Raw genomic sequence first — 17,863 nt, forward strand, 5'->3', positions numbered from 1 at the left:
AAGGTTGGTAAGGTCCCCCCCCCACCCCCACCCCACATACACGTTGGTGCACCTATTATTATGAGGACATTCCATAGGCATAATGGTTTTTATACTGCACAAACTGTATATTCTCTCCCCACTAACCCTACCCATCATAGAACACTTTCTGCATTTTTATATTTTTGATAAATGATTGTTTATAATGTTTTTTAAACATATTAATTACAAGGACTCAGGAAATGTCCTCATAAACCATGTTTAAGTTGTAATCCCAGTGTAATATCCATGTCATTATGCAAATTTGTGTCCTTATAAATCATATAAACAACTACACATCTATTTACATCTATTTATTTTTTTACATTTATTGATACAATGCAATCTCTAGCTCCTTACCCATCACAATTAAGTGCCTAATCTGAACCCCTACCCTAAACATACCCTTAACCTAATTATAACCTTATTCATAAAACCAAGTCTTGACCCTTTTACAGGCCTTTAAATGGGTCCCAGAAAGTGAGGACAGGCCAAAATGTCTTCTCTCTTTGTCCTTACTCCGATGGTCTAAAACTCACACCGGTCCTCACAAAGATAGTTGTACACACACACACATGCACAGACACACAGACACACAGACACACACACACACACACACACACACACACACACACACACACAAAAAAAATGATGCAAACGCTCCAGAACTGAACTGCCACACTTCACAAGTCTTGCCAACAAACCAGCAAAACATCTGTCATTTTATTTGCCTCAGTTTGGCGAGTTTAATGTTTCGACTTTAACTTTATTTCACAGTTTAGTGAAAGTGTAACAATCACCACCTGGTGATTACTCAACCTTTTAAATTTGGAACAGGGATTTGTTAAGAAGACAAATATAAGAAAACCAGCGCTGCATGTCTCCATAGCCTTTCATCTGTACTGAGGCAAGCACAAAAGTACCCTTATTTTCTAGGGGGGGTCCGGGGGTCCTGGACCCCGTTGAGAAAAAACTGCACCAAAGCAGTTTGGTTCCTTTTGAGAGCAACATTTTTATATTTTCTTGAGAGCTTCTGTGAGAGCTTTCTATTTACAGCATATTTAAAGGTAGGGTAGACAAATTTGTTTTCTAAACAGTTTTGAAACTCTCTTCACATCCTCATAGCAATCAATAATAGAAGTGGTCTAAATATTAAAACGTAGGCTACATATATCATCAGTGGAATTCCCAGGAACAAAAAATGTCCTACATGCCTGTCAACATATGTATTTCCATACCTCCGCACCACTAGCGGCGCCAGGATTTTGATTGTAGGTGGGCCTCCAGAAAACTGGATGGGCCAGTTAAAATAAGCCCAAAAAAAAAAAAAAAAAAAAAAAACGGGTTCCCCTTCATCTCCGTTTCAGCGCTTTTTTGCGGGACTGAGGACAAAAAAATAAAAAAATTAAACAGGATTTTTTTTGTTGCTTTTTTTTAAATACAATTACAATTTAATTTTATTGTTTAATAAAATTATAGGCCTATTATTTTTAGTTTATTAACAGCAACAACAGCTGTAAAGATGAAGTTGACGATCGCAATCTCCGTAGTGAACGCGCCTATAGAGAGAAATGCACATCATGGATTACATAATCAGAGAGTAGCCTATTTCTTTTCGTTTTAAATTGTTAAAAAGACATTTCAAGCTTTCTTAAGATATCTTTCATGTCTGTAAGGCATACGCTGAGTTTTGTTAAGTTAGGATGAGATGCGCTCCAGTTCACGAGCAATGCAAGTGACCGCGCTGGCGCCTCCATGATTATATCATCTGTTATTTGCTTCTTATTTATTAAATCCAGGCAATTGGTTGATAAAAAACATTAAAATTAAGATACAATTTATACAAAACGAAATTCACTTAAAAAAGGCTTTCTACAAAACAAAACTTAATTAAGTGGTCAAAATCATGTCTGACCCACGCCATGTCTCTCTATATATTGTGCATCCTATCTTACTCGTGCTATTCACTTTACATAATCAACATAGATGAAAAATAAGATTATAATATTTTAAAAAATGTGAAACTAAATGAGCTTATTTAATGACTACAACACGTATAGGCCTACAGACTCTCTATTTGTACAAATTGCTGCACATTCATTTACTTCTGAATTTTGCACACATAAGTTGAAAGGCATTTGTTTGTGCATAGTAAAACATATCTGCAACATTTATCAAGTTCACTGATATGCGTGCATTTATTAATTATTATCTTAATGAATGTAACAAGGACGACGCATGTAAACTGCGTTGTTTTAGAATGGAATGGATCTCAAATACATCCGAATAAAGAAACGTACAAAACTATAGTAGAAAATGGGTGGGCCCGGACCTAAAATGGGTGGACCCAGGCCCACCCAGGCCCAATGGTAGCGCCGCGGCTGCTCCGCACAGACATCACACGTCATCAGCGCGTTCCGAATGCAGAGTTGTAGGCTTTAGTGCAACCAGTTCTGTTGAGTTTAAATTGCATATATATTGAAACATTCACTGTACACAATGCTGCATTCAGTTCCTCCAAAACAGCTGAGAAAATAATGTTGTTGAGATATATCAGTTTGGAAAGGGTTCGAAAACTATTTCAAAGGTTCATGGACTCAATTGAACCACAGTGCGAGTCATTAACTGCAAATAGAACATGCACAGAAAAGTCGCCAACCTGCCAAAGTTTCTCCAAGGTCATAACAGCACCTCCTCTGGGAAGTTTAAAAAAAAATTCAAAGAACTGCAGATATCTCTAGCATCAGCTATAAGGTCAGTGTTCATGACTTGAAGAAAGAGAACAAAAAGAAGAGTAGCAAGGTGAAAACAAGTGCTTGCCAAGAAGAACACCAAAGCTCATCTCATGTTTGCACCTGAATGATCCCTGGATGAATTCTAGGAAAATATAGTACATTGAGCACATGTACATTGAGCACATCATTTTACTGCAAGAACTTCATACAGTATCTAGTAAAACATAATAGTGACAGTTTGATTCTATATGGATGTTTTGCTGTTATCACTGTAGGAAACATACGTTTTTCTATACCAGGCAATTCTTAAGGAGAATATCCATCCATCTGTGTGTAAGCTGAAGCTTAAGTGTAACTGGGTGATGCAGCCAGACAACAAACCAAAATCCAGAAGCTATTGCACGTCTGAAAGGAAACAAACATGCAAGTTTTGGAGTGGCCTAGTCAATGTTCTGATCTGAATCCTTTGAGATGATGTGGCAGGGACCAAAAAGAGCAGCTCATATATTAGAAGATCTACCAGTCTATCGGACATAATGAATTTCTGCAGAGAAGAATTGGCCAAGAGTTGTTCTTCTTTTTAATTTTTAAATATTAAATATTTTAATTTTATTATTTATTTAAATGGATAGTTCACCCAAAAATTTAAATTCTGTCATTTACTCACCCTCAAGTTGTTCCAACCCGAATTTCAAAGAAGAAAGCAAGTTCTTTTCTGTGGTTTATTGCAATTTGTACATTTGTGCTATTTATGTAAACACTAACACTTAAAATAATTAATTGGTTTGAGTAGAGCCAACTTAAATTAAACAAATTAGTTCAAACAAATCAACTTTTATGAGTATTTAGATCCTTCTTTATTTTTGAGTTCACAGAACTGACACATTTTAAGTAATCTGAATTGTTTCATTGTTTTGAGTTTTATGAGCTTGATTCTTTTAATTTAGACTAACTTTAATTTAACTGAAACTGGGCTGGGATTTCTATTTCCAAGCATGCTTTGCCACGACACTCAAAGGGAGAGTAAATGCTAAAATTAAATGTTATATAATGTTCTGCTTACTTAAACTTTGAATTTCTTAACTTAAAAGAATTGATGGAACTGATTGCCTCAATTTTTTTGAGTTAAAAAAAAAAATTAAATGTAAAAATTCAGGTTTACAGTGTACTTGTTATTGTAGTATAATGGTTTTCTTGGCTATTAAGTCAATATTTTGAAATGGCAACACACTCGATTATCGTAAAATCCCCATATTTAGCTTGATGTTTCCACTCATACCCGTGATGTAAACCCGGACAGATATCTAAATAATGTCAGCATGTGAAGCAGCAAAAAGAAGGATAGCACTGTCACCAGAGTGGAAGCACTACATGGGACAAGGGCAGCTGCCAGCATCATAACTTCACAGGGCATTAATTGTTTCACTGCTGTCAGCAGGACTGTCTCTGCTCGTTGAACCCTGGCCAAGGAGCGGCCCATCAGCCAAATTGAGGTCCAGTAGGTATATAAGTAAGATTTCCAGGGAATGATGTTTTCGCATTACAGACCGAGGTGTCAAGCTCAATTTCATGAAAAAGTGCTGAGGCCAGGTAGAACTCTCAAAATGTGCACCTGACAATTATACCTACTTACAGAATGACAGCTTGCTCAACAAATGATCAGAGAAAGTTTTTAGTGTTCATAAAAAAAAGTATGCAAATGGATAAAGATTTAGTTTTTGCTTGCTGTGCAAAAAAAAAAAAAAAAAAAAAAAAACACTGGCAAAAATACTTCCATTGATTTACATTGAGGGAGCCATAATGTAAATAGACTTGAAGATGGGCTCTTTTGACTTGGGCCTGTAAGCAAACACATAGCAACCATCCAGGGGTGGCTTCTCAAAGCCAACTATGGTCGCAAGTTCTGTCGTTACCAATAGAGTTCAATGGAAATTGCAATCATATAGTTGGCCAACGATGCTTTTGGGAAACACACCCCAGAATGCCCTAACAGTGATGCGAACCACCAAAACCCACAAAAAATATTTGTGGTCCTGAGGTGGATAAAGGAACACAGACTTTTCTCCAGCCATGACCTCTTTCTGAACTGTTGTTAAAGACTGCTGCTGTCTGGCCTCGATTTCTAGGCAGTTGTACAATTGCTGAGACTCAGTGCACAGGGATAAACTGTTCTCTTTAAAGACAGGGAGGAAATGTTGGAAACACGAGCCTCTTTCATTCTTGGCAACTATACCTTTATCTCATTCAGGCATTCACATATTATGTAATCAAGGGCGTAGATTTGGTTTGAACATTGGGGGGGGGGGTTGAAGTTTGGGTCTGAATATTTTTCATGTGATCATGGTATAAATATTGGGGGGGTTGTAATGCATAGATTTAAATATTGGGGGGGTTATCTCCCCCCAACCCCCCACAAATTACGCCCCTCTATGTAATGTATATTCTGTAAAATACATATATGGTCAGCTTCTCAGTAATTGTCTTTGCTCAATCAGTTCACTTAGCCTCGAGAGGTTAAATGCTTCTGTTAACTGGCTTGTTAGTTTGAAGGGGACACTTGATGGACAGAAATTGCAGGGTTGTGCTAATGATGAAGCAGGAAATAGCAGTGCCACTCAAACGTTTCCTTTGTAATGAGGACAATCACAGACAATCAGATTCAAGTCCATGTGAAAACCCATAATAATTTATTAGACTGTCATTGTGGAATTCATGACAGCAATGTCAATCAAACCCAGGGCCTTGAGGTCAGTCTATGTCAAATTGAAACCTATCTGAAATAATTATTGACATATTTATTTAGATAAAACATATAAGGAAAACCAGGGATAAATTATAAGCAGGACTAAATCATTGTGGTAGTCCTTATTTAGTTACTTAAAGATACACTATGTAACTTGGCACTCTATAGGTTAATATACAAAAGTGCATGTGTCCTGTAGAAGAACATTGTAGCCAGAGCTACTTCTCTCTGTTTACAGTAAATGACGAGTCACACAGGTGAGCTACTATGCAGCAGTTGGCATCCTGCTCTGTCTAAAATAGTCAGAATAGCTGCACTGTAGTGATTCAGGATAGGACAAAAACCCGTTTGGAAGGTTGATTCATGATGTACTCATTATATAAATTTGGTTTTATAAAAAAATAGTTTTACTTTAACAATTGATAAACACATATAAATGTAGCTTTTCAAATATTGTATATGCATTAATGTATATTTATTGAATATAGCAGTGTTTATTATAAATTATTTATTTGTGCACATCATTATTTTTATTTTTCAATTCATGAGCCCACCTAATTTTCAATCAAAAAAACTTCTCCTTCCACTTGCAATGACATCTCTTCTCTTCTCCAATGAATGACGTGTTTACCGGCACGAGGGCGGGGCAACCTAAAACTCACATGAGATGATCCAATCAATTCCAATTCCAATTGAGCGGTTTAGTCCTAATTTTCTGAAAAGATTCGATCACTTTATATGATGAACAGATTTAATTTAGGCTTTTTTATTCACATAAACATTGATCAGGGAACATAAACTGAAGCTCAACCGGACCTGCTTGACGCATGAGAACAAACCTTATTGGTTATTGTGGAAGCTCACACGTGCACAAACTTAACACATGAGAATGAACCTCATTGGTTCTTGCAGAAGCTCAAACGTGCTGTGTAACACATGAGAATGAATCTCATTGGTTCTTGCAGAAGCTGTACTTCGTAACAGGAGAATGAACCTCATTGGTTCTCGCACATCTAGGGAACACGCTTGAGCCTCCATTTACAGTACCACAAGTGATGTGTGTCTGTGTGTGTGTGTGTGTGTGTGTGTGTGTGTGTGTGTGTGTGTGTTAATGAATGTTTATACTGTATGTGAATAAAAGCCTAATTTAAATCTGTTCAGTGTATAAAGCGATCCTGTCTCCTCATATTTTATTAAAATATTAATTTGTGCTCCGAAAATAAACGGAAGTCTGGGTTTGGAATGACATGAGGGTGAGTAAATGATGACAGAATTTTCAGTTTTGGGTGAATATCCCTTTAAGTAGCCTATGTGCAAATATATATGTTTAAATAAATAAATGTTTTAATCTATGGCAGCAGGAGAATGCTAAAATAAATAGCATGATACATAATTAAGTACTCACCTAATATGAATAATTTCCTTTTAAAAGTTTGGAGCTGAAAGAAAGAAACATAAGAAACGGTATATCGAGTCAATTTTAGGCTATTTCAAATAAAATCGTAGTGACATTAGTTATTTTCACAAGCACTAAAACGCAGCAATCCACACAAAGTCGAAATTCAGTTTTCATTTATTTTCGGATAAAGAATCTAAAACTTCAAAAGGAACATAGAAGCAGTAGGCCTACATAATAACAGATTTTGATATTTGTGATGATTTCTTGTTGGCTCAAGAAATAGACGTCCCTCTTCAGCTGGATCGTGTGTTCTTCTTTTATGGTAGTCGATTTAATAGACTTGTAGTGTCACCCTCTCGTTTTCCTCTGGAAATATCGAGTGAGAGTGAAATGAGAGGAGAAGAGATTGCTGCTGGAGATGACAGTTCGCCAGAAGAGGGCATTCGGATTCTGTCTGACAAAGTTATGGTGCGACAGGCGGTTGTGGTGGTTAACCACTCACAATCCTGCTGCATCTCTGTAGCCTACTGTCGGGAACTGTACAGGAGAGGAGAAACATTCCCGATGGAGTGGAGTACACTTCTAAACAATATTCTCTGAGTGCAATAATTTTGGACTGGATTGAAATCTCTTAAACATCATAATTCTTATTTATAACAAAATATCCACGGATTAATCTACGGTACGCATCATCATCATCTCGGGAAAGACAGTGTTTGCGCATTATGCTGCGATGGAATACACTGAGGTGGAAGGGGATTGCTGGGATTTCCATAAGTTTGACTTGTGGTAGATAACTTGGATTTGGAATCGCGCGTCTCCGGTTCTGTTTGTGACTTGATGTAAAAATGTTAGGATTTAAAATGGATTCTTTCTGTTCGAGTGGATGTTTATTATGAACATTTTGTTTTGAGGGGAATTAAAAGATATGGTCAGTGGTCAGTCAGGAGAGACTGAAGATTTCCCGCGTCTGCTCTGCGGTGGAGGACTACAGGCGGGAACGTGCGCGTGTGGAAGAACCGAACCATCTGAAGAGAGCGCGTGCCATGCCGTTTCGGGTCTCGAGCGGTAGAAAGCTGTAAAACCTGTGGCGAGGAGTTGACTGAGACGCGGTGATGGGTAAGTTTGACTATCACTCGGACATAAGTGGACATGGAAACCACGGTAGATGTTTATGGTGATAAATTAGGGGGACATTTCCTGCAGTTGAATTATTTTTTCATTGAGATGTGAATTGTCTTCAAACGGTGTCTATGCATTAAAACAAAAGAGTCCGCATCATGTACTCTGATCAGCATAACAGGTTTATTATGCGTGCATTCATATGGTGTTGTCTTTAAGACAATTTGTATGCATATTTATTTTGCATATGATAAGCATGCATATTTCTTGATCAAATCTGACCCTGCATTCACTTCAGTTCACAATGGTATGATTCTGGTGAGGTACAGTCAAGTGTATCCGTCCATTCATTTATTCGATGTTAATCGATGTTCATTAAGTTTATTCCGATTTTTCGTTTATATTTGTGAAAACCAGAACTGATCTTTGACTTTTTTTTTTTGTCACAATAATATAAATGATCATTTAGGATACTAACCTACAACAAAAACACTATGTATTATGATGAATATTTTATTTAGTTATGCTGCTACTTGTAATATATCGTCAAAATTTGAAATGTTTTTAGAAAATGTATGTATTGCTGTTATTTATGCCATTATATTTATGCAAAGCTGTTTGGTGATCTGGTAGCAAATTGATTTCAATCTTTGGTGTGGACTTTAGTGATAAGGTCTAAATGTTAAGCTAGATATTTTTCACTAGAGAATCAATGGTTATATGCAAAGTTTGAGTGTCTAAACATTAAATTGAATAACTAATTGTACCTGTAAACTATGTTGTGCTTTTCAGTTGGGATCCAAACTGTGCCATCCAACCATAGACCAGACAACCAATTAAGTTGGAAAGTGTGAATATCGGTAAAAAAAAAAAAAAAAAAAAAAAAAAAATTGGTCAACTGATTATCAGCCTATCACTATTTTTTTTTTTCCCATCTCTCACTGATTTAAATAGCAGACTGATGCCAGCTCATTTTTTAACACTGGAATGCTAATTGAACCTCATTTTTGGCAAAAAGGCAATTTCTCAGAGTGTGCCCGTGCATTATTGATAGTGTGGAGATCGTACAGCGATAGTTAATATTCTTTCTTAGATTTATATTGGAAAAGGTGCACATTATGTGCATGCATTGTCATGTGTACACTTGTTTGTCAATGCAAGTGCATACAATGCTTGGAAGGCTTATAGTTTTGTATTAATTCCTTGTTTGAGCAGCTGGAGTTATTTCTTCATCAAAGAAAGGTGAAGCCACATAGATTTTATTTATTGACTGAAAGGCAATTTGACAGTATGCATTGCATCAGTGTTAACAGTGTGATTTTTCGATGTTAATTTGCATTTAATTTTGCATTTATTAACAGATGCATTTCACATGCTTACGACATATATAAATATTTACCAGAGTTATATTTCTTACATGTTTTTCATGATTATTGAAACTAAACTCATCATTATTTAACTAAGCATTGCAATTAACTGTAAGTCACAGACCTTCTCATGGCCACATTAGAGTACTTGATTATGGATGTGCTTTCAATCATTTTACAGGGGCTATTTGACAGATATGTGACCTGCTCTGATTGTTATTCGTTAGCGGCATGCGGCGAGATGGCCTTCCACAGCTCGTAAAATGATGAGCTATGCTTGCTGCTTTGCGGCACTGTAGTGGGAGATCTTGACAGCAAACATAAAATAACCAACCTGGTAAAATTTTGGAGCATCACTGAGAAGGGTCTGTAGGCCTATACAGAGGCAAAATCAGTTTTACCAAGAGAAGAAAAAGTGTAGATGCATCTAAAATAAGAAAAGTGGCAGAGCAAGTTTGTTACAAATTAATTTTCATTAGACTTCACTTGGATCATTAACTTTATCAGCATCATTTCATTAGCAAATGTCATTAAGCGGATACAGTCTGATTGTCTGGTTAGTGTGAATGGAAGCCAGTGACGTAATTACTTTATCGTACTGCAGCCTGCTTGTGCATCAGTTGTTGGCAAGTGTACGCTCATGGACATCAGCGCATCTGTGCTTTGTTTTTGTGATTGTTATTAATCACAATCAGTGGATCCCAAAAATTGTTTGGACTCTGAAGCCACACGCAGAAATGTATGAATTTCATTGCGTTAAATAAGAAGATATCAAACAAAGTGACATTTTTAGGTTCTACATGATAACAGTTGATATGGTTTTCAAAAATTAAGACAGTTATTCAGACATTTTCTGGTTGTTAACTAGGTTTAACTGACTTAATACATCCACTAATAATCACATCAAGATCAGCAATATTTTTTAGGCCATGGTATATTATAATCAGGAACAGAAGGTGCATTAATAATGTTCTTGACCATTAAATGTTTGGTCCTGATAAGCCGATAAATGCAGTGAATGAACATTTTCTCCTTTTCAACCTTAGAGAACATCTGGTAGAATTACTTTAACATTGTATAGATTCAGATAAACCATTTGGTTCCATGCACGTTTCTAAAGGTGTTATTTGGATGGTTTTGCAATAAATTTGCCTTTAAGCTAAATGTTTATTTTGATATTTCATTTAACCACTTTCATGATTTCTTGTTATGACAATATTAATGTATCATCACCACATTATTTGTCTCAGACAGACAGATATTGCCTCAGGAACTTCATTTCAGAATGCTATTCCTAGCCAGCTTTGTAAAAGTTGCATCAGGAATGGAATTGAAACCCTTTTACAGCAACACAGTGTGGGTATGAAGGCCGGAAAGATACAGCACAAATGATAAAATCCCATTACTGGAAAATGTCCAGACTTTAGCCAAGACCTTCACATAAAGCACATGCGTATTTTACCCAGACCTCTAACCTCTTGATCCAATGTTTAGTTGTGAATTCACTGCTGATATAAGGCCTCACTTCAACCTCCCATTTGTTTTGACAAGTACAACACCTAGGTTTCCTTTGTGTAATAAGGAAAGATGGACAAAGGCTGCTAGCAGAGTCACTGAACATCCAGGCAAATATAAATGATTTGGTTGACTGACAATCATTTAGATTATAATTAGCGACTGATACGATGGCCGAGGCATATCTCTCAGGACATTTCCTTTCATACTGTAGTGGGCTCATGTCCAAGCTTATTGGAAGACAGGCATGTTTGCCATTGCCAGAGAGAAGAATTAAACAACATAGCATGACTGGATTGATTTACACAATCACCACTGTTAATTGGGTCCTGTGTGGTATCATATTGCTGTATAAATGTAATATTTCAAGGGTTTATAATCACAGAACAATTACAATATTTCTTCTCTCATTAATCGTATTAATCTCTGCTTTGAAACTGCTCAACAATTAGGGCTGGGTATTGTCAATTACCTCATAATATGATGCACACCACAATACACATTTCATGATTCAACATGTCGCAATATATCACAGCGTCTTAATAGGATCACGATTGAATCTGCGCCAAACAAGTGTGAGAGATACTTTGTCAGGGAAAGTGAATCTGCTGTATTTGTTTTAAACTCTTTTGCACTGTTTGCTTTAGAGGTCGACCGATAGTGGATTTTACCGATACTGATATTTAGGTTTGACCGTATCAATTCGATAACCGATTATTCAACCGATATTTTTTTTTAAGGGAAACTGGATTAAAAACAAACAACACTCCAAGGAAATCAGTGCTGAACTGGAATGTGCTAAGTTAAACAAATATATAAATATGAATATATTAAAATGAGAAGTTCTACAGAATGAACTCTACAGAAAATAATTTAAATATTACAGGTCAAATGTATGGTTTCTTTAGCTATAACCTAGAAACATAGCCTATGTAAATTTCATAGGTAACACTTTGCAAGTCCTATTTGTTAACAAGGATGTATTAGCTAGCTTTCATGAACTATATGCATTATGCAATATACGTTTTTACTCCATGTATTATTATTTGAGCAATACAATTGTACCTTGATCATTCATGTTAGTTCATAGTACATTAACTAAGATAATAACTTTAATAAAATAAAAATTAAAACTCAATTTATAATGTATTAGTAAACGTTGAAATTAACAAACTAACAATGAATAATACTTCTACAACATTTATTAACCTTAGTCAATGGGCTCTCACTCTGTATAATGCTAGCAGACTCTTCTCAGCACTCTCGTACTGTGTAATGACAGCGCACCCTTCTCAGCCGCTCCAGCAACGGACGCAACCTGGAAAAATTATCGGTGTGGATTTTTGCCGATAACGATAGTTCCACCAATTAACTATCGGTACCGATATATCAGCAAAACCGATGAATTGGTCAACCTCTAGTTTGCTTCACTTTTGCCCAGTATTGTGTCTAGTATTGTATGTACACATTAAATATAAGTTGAACTGAATAATCCCGTTTGTAATGGCATGATTTATGTGTTATCAAATTATGTCGTTTTTTGACTGTTTTTTTCTTTTCTTTTTGCATTTTAGGCTTTGCCATGAGGCACCGCTGGTTCATGGTGCCACTGCTAATGCAGGCATGGCTCTCTGCCACTCCTTGCTTTGGTGAGCGTCCTTGCCCTCGGAGCTGCCGATGTGATGGAAAGATTGTATACTGTGAGTCTAGTGCATTCCGTGATGTTCCCAAGAACCTCTCTGGTGGCTGTCAAGGCCTGTCCCTGCGGTATAACAGCTTGGCAAGCCTAAAGGCTGGACAATTTGTTGGCCTCAACCAACTCATTTGGCTGTACCTGGACCACAACTACATTGCCAATGTGGATGCACGTGCTTTTCAAGGGATACGGAGGCTCAAAGAGCTAATATTGAGCTCCAACAAGATCACAATTCTGCATAACACCACATTTCACCTTGTACCAAACTTGAGAAACCTTGACCTTTCTTACAACAAGCTACAAGCTCTGCAGCCAGGGCAGTTCCAGGGTCTACGCAAGTTACTTAGTTTGCACATGCGCTCCAATTCCCTTAAGAATCTTCCCTCTCGCCTTTTTCAGGACTGTCGTAATCTTGAGTTCCTTGACCTTGGCTACAACCGTCTGCGCAGCATTACTCGCAATTCAATGTCTGGCCTGCTGAAGCTAACTGAGCTGCATATTGAGCATAACCAGTTCTCCAAAATCAACTTTTTCAATTTCCCACGCTTCTATAACTTGCGTGCTCTTTACCTACAGTGGAACCGCATTAGGACCATGAGTGAAGGCCTTACGTGGACCTGGACATCATTGCAGAAGCTGGACCTTTCAGGAAATGACCTGCAGGAGATAGATGCAGAAGTGTACCGGGCCATGCCGAATCTGCAGACACTTAACCTGGATTCAAACAAGCTTGTCAATGTGTCTCAAGAAGCTGTGGATGCCTGGATCTCTCTGACTGCAATTAGTCTGGCAGGAAATATGTGGGACTGTGGACCAGTTGTGTGTCCGCTAGTGGCCTGGCTGAGAACCTTCCGTGGAAACAAAGAAATTAATATGATTTGTGCATCACCCAAAGAAGTTCAAGGGGAGAAGGTTATGGATGCAGTTGACGCCAATAGAGTTTGCATGATTGCTCCTGCCATGCCATCAACCGTAATTGCTCCCTCTACTCCTTTTGTCGCCTTTGCACAGACCCCAGCCAGCTCTTTTGTCCCGACTCTTAAATCTGGAGACAGCAGAGGGGGCCTGGGGACATCCTTGGAAGGTACCACCTCTTCAGCGCCTTCTCAGCCGGCTGTCCCACCACCTGAGCAAGACTTCGAACCAGTATCATTCCACAAGATAGTGGCAGGAAGTGTTGCCCTTTTCCTGTCAGTTGCTATGATCCTCCTTGTAATTTATGTCTCGTGGAAGCGCTATCCAAGCAGTGTAAAGCAGCTGCAGGAAAACTCGGCTGCAGCTCGCAAACGTCGGAAAAAGTCACGGGAGACAGAGCGCACACTCAGCACACCATTGCAGGAGTACTATGTGGACTACAAGCCTAATAACACAGAGGGCACAGATGTGCTAGTCAATGGTACAGGACCATGTACCTACACCATCTCTGGCTCCAGAGAATGTGAGGTAAGACTCCATACCTCGACTTACAATCCATTGGGTTTGGTGGGAAAAGAGGTCAGTTCTTTAGCTGCTTAAAAAAAGTCCTTCTGTTGTTGTGCTGTGTTTGATGCCATTTTAGAAGATTGTTGCGCGGCAGGGATATGTTTTTGGCAGGGATATATTTTAGGAGGGACACATTTTTTAAATGTTTTTGGCACAGTATGCTATTTGTTTAACCTTGGATGAGGTGTTAATTTACAATTACATATTGATTTGTTAGTGCATATTTGAGGAGTCCTGTTGATTCATTTGATTTTTTTTCTTTTAGGAGCAGTTTTATTCTAGGCTGTAACATAATGCATTTATACAAGTGTACCTGAAATACTTTCTTCTACCTGGTAGACATCGACTTGAAGATGATAGGGTGGTTTTTATAATGCTCTCTCAGGCAGGCTCTTGCTTCTTCTTTTTTCCCATAAAGATGTGTGATTCTTTAAAAAAATCAGCTTTAGTAATCACAGGATAACAAACTCCCTCAAAAAACTGCTGTTTCACAATTATTTATTTGTCCTCATTAAAATATGTGTGTGTACTTAACTGCTCCCAAGACCAAAATGGAATGGATTTGTCTATGGGGAACTTCAAACACATCCTGTTAGTGAAAAACCTCCTAACCATCCTTCTAATCCTGACTCCTATACACTCATTGGTTCTTTCAACACTGTTTGATCCATGCTCAATGAAACGGCTCTGTTTCTATATTTTCTCTCTTCTTTTTTTTCCATGATCTTCCCGGGGCTATGAGAATGTCTTTAATGACACCCCCACTTTGTCTTCCAAGGGCTCTTTTTGACTTCTTCCATGTGTATCACTTCATACCTATTTTTTAGCCTCTTATCTTTGCTTCACACTCGTCTTTCTCTCTTGAATCATCTCTCCGTCATTTTAGATCACCCCCTTTTATACTTCAGCACAACCTGCAGTTCCAATTTACAAAATACAAATTTTCTTAGTGTGTCACTCAGGACTTCGCTGACATATGTGTTGGCAGCTGGGGTCAGTTGATGCATTTTAAGGAGCTGGTTTTGTGTGTTGTTTGTATGCTTCGCTATATTTACATATGTTCATGCTTTTCCCAAGGCAACTGTTACCATTACTCCTTCGGGCTAAGAAACCTGCCAGTAAGGTGTCATTAAACCTGCCAGTAAGGTGTCATGACACAGTAAGGTGTCATTAAAGGCAGACCTGCCTCTGGCAGAGCCATGATGGGGCATATGTGCTGTGGCTAGCAAGGCAGGCCTGAGTGAAACAAGAAAGGCAGGTAGACATGCTAGCAGGCCGATTGGCATGATGGTAAACAGGCGATGCCAAATCAAGTCGCAGGAAGAGAAGACTATAAAGGTTGGTGAGAGCACAAAGGCACACAGAATGGCATTCTGACAGTGACGTTGACCTCTCCACATGGGCCCGTGTCCGTTCTCTGATCTGTCGCCTCAAAGCGTTTTTGAAGTGATCAGAGGTGCACTTTAGAGTCCAGCAGATTGGCATATTTTTCTCTTGTGATTTCCCCAAGCCAAGGAACAAACTTTTTTTATTTATTACGTGCAAATCCCTAAGTCTCTTATAGCATCTTTGCCCTTATGATGATATATCTTGGTAACACAAGAAAGAACAACTGAAAGAAGAAAACAGTTTGTCTATAGTACACTACCGTACATGTTTTCCATTATAAAGTAATTATATCCATTTGGTCACTTTTATGCATTCGTTAGCCAGCAAAGTTGCACATTTAAAGCTAGTGACATGAGATAGCAAATTGAAATGATCATGCAGCTGACAGAAACGATAAACAAATCAGAATTGCATTTGATTTCAGTTCTTTTTTTTTTATCATCACTTTAATACATATTTTGTTATGTATTATTATACATTTGTTATAAAATAAAAGCAAATAATGTGTGAGAGTCTAATTTAAATGCTATGGCCTTTGTGTAGATATTTAAAGATGACCATCTTTAAGCATGACTGTTTGTATTTATATGAAATGGTATCTTTTTACAATAAAATTCCATTTCTAACATTAACTAAGGTTAATAAATTATCTAGAAGTTCCTTGTTAGATTGTTAATTTTAACATTTACTAATACATTTTACAAAGTTCTATTAATTTTAGTTAATGTTCTATGAACTAACATGAAAGTAAAGTTATAATTAATATATTTATAATTAATATTTATATATTTTATATATTTAAATTGTAAAAATTGTCTAGTGCAGTACATTTTAATGGTTCAGTACAGTTTTTTCTTTCTTTTTTGTAATAAAGTTCAGCCATATTTACTTGGAATGTTATGTTTGTTTTTATTCAGTGTCAATTTGGAAAACTATCGGTTGATAAACCGGTTATCGGTCCGTTGTCCAACCTACCTTATCGTTATCGGTAAAATATCGATATCCAACATTATCGTTATCGGTAAAATCCACTATCGGTTGAACTCTACTCACTTTGCGATGAATGGTGGAACTGGTAATGGTGCTTTCTACAGGTACTAAAGACCTCCTTGCTTAGACCTCGCTAACTATTGCCTAAATTTAGTGTGACCCGTCCATAATCATCGAAAGGCTTCATGTTGAGGTCACTTAGTTGACCTGTTTCCATAATGTTTTCCATTAATAGTCTATAATTCTGAATTGTTTGCCTCCTTTTTTCCTTCTGCCGTCCTCCATACCACAGCATTGCTACATCAACACTAATGTGGTTTGGCTTCCCTCCCGTGCAGCAAAGCGCACGTCACCCATGATTGATGAGTTCTATTCTCTCTCCTGCGATTTGGTATTCCACACGCACACCTGATTTACGGGCTTTTCACATCAAGCCAAAAGACTAGATTCAAACACACAGTTCAGATTGCTCCTGTCTTGAAAACCAGTGTTCTTCTCATGCCTTACATCACTTCTGTTGCGAATCACAAATGGCATAAAGGTGTGGAAGAGACTGCTAAGAGGGATTGTCCTCTGACCTCACTTTGAGAGAGGTTCTCCGTTAAACTGTCATGCAATTTGGACACCTTTCATCGTAAAATATAAAGCCAAGATCTAATGTCTTCTTTGATCGATTTAGATCAACCGAAGGTCTTTATCTTCAGAACTCATAAAGGCTCAACTGTGGATGAAGTACCCATTCTATCCATTTATTTAGGTGATGAACTTTGTTTTACTGAACAGTCATCATTCTATAGCACACTAGAACGGCACTATTATTTTTCTTGATAATGTAGTTGTGATTTATTCTTTTTGTTTAATACAATTACCATTAAAATACTTGTGCAAAAAAAAACATGGCATTTATAATAGGTAACACGTTCTTCCACTTCCAGTATTTATTATTTTAGTTGTTGGGAGATGTCACCAAACCGATCAGTTATCCTTACATTGCAGCTTTTACCTCATCACATGTTCTCATAAAGCATAAAATACTCACATGAGTGCAGGAATAAGGGCTTCACACTGCCAGGCCCATTGGGGCTATTGTACATGTATGTACGTATATCCTTAGGCGCGGAAATCGTCAAGCGAGTTTTTGAAGGCACCTCATTTAATATTAATTATTTTTAGTTGTGAGCAATTAGGCCAGTACCATCACATTTTGTCGTATTGTACATTATGTTGCTGTCGCATTTGTATTAAAAGCTTAACCTGTCAGCCCGTGATGCGTTTCGTGGTTTTAAAAGTGCTCTAATTGCTTTTGTAGAAAAAAAAAAAAAAAAAAAAACAAGAACTTTGCTTCGGTGTAACAGTGGAAGGCCTACAACAAGGGCATTAATCATCATTAGACTCAACAAATTTTAG

At 37.5% G+C, this 17,863-nt stretch overlaps 1 protein-coding gene across 3 annotated transcripts in view; it reads left to right on the forward strand.

The window, feature by feature from the left end:
• Positions 1 to 7,389: 7,389 nt before the first annotated feature.
• The window catches only part of LOC307152618 (leucine-rich repeat transmembrane neuronal protein 4), a 113,582-nt gene continuing 103,108 nt past the window's right edge, over positions 7,390 to 17,863 (forward strand). For 2 of the 3 annotated variants that reach the window (XM_079861418.1, XM_079861419.1), the window contains exons 1-2: positions 7,390 to 8,014; positions 12,474 to 14,038. In XM_079861418.1, the coding sequence (XP_079717544.1) occupies positions 8,011 to 8,014; positions 12,474 to 14,038 (1,569 nt within the window). In that variant the 5' untranslated portion in view covers positions 7,390 to 8,010. Of the gene's footprint in view, positions 8,015 to 12,473; positions 14,039 to 14,342; positions 14,391 to 17,863 lie in introns of those variants that run through there. The other variant, XM_079861420.1, reaches the window with a different exon arrangement.

Source organism: Squalius cephalus (genome assembly GCF_949319135.1).
Source record: "Squalius cephalus genome assembly, chromosome: 24".
Classification (NCBI taxonomy): Eukaryota; Metazoa; Chordata; class Actinopteri; order Cypriniformes; family Leuciscidae; genus Squalius; species Squalius cephalus.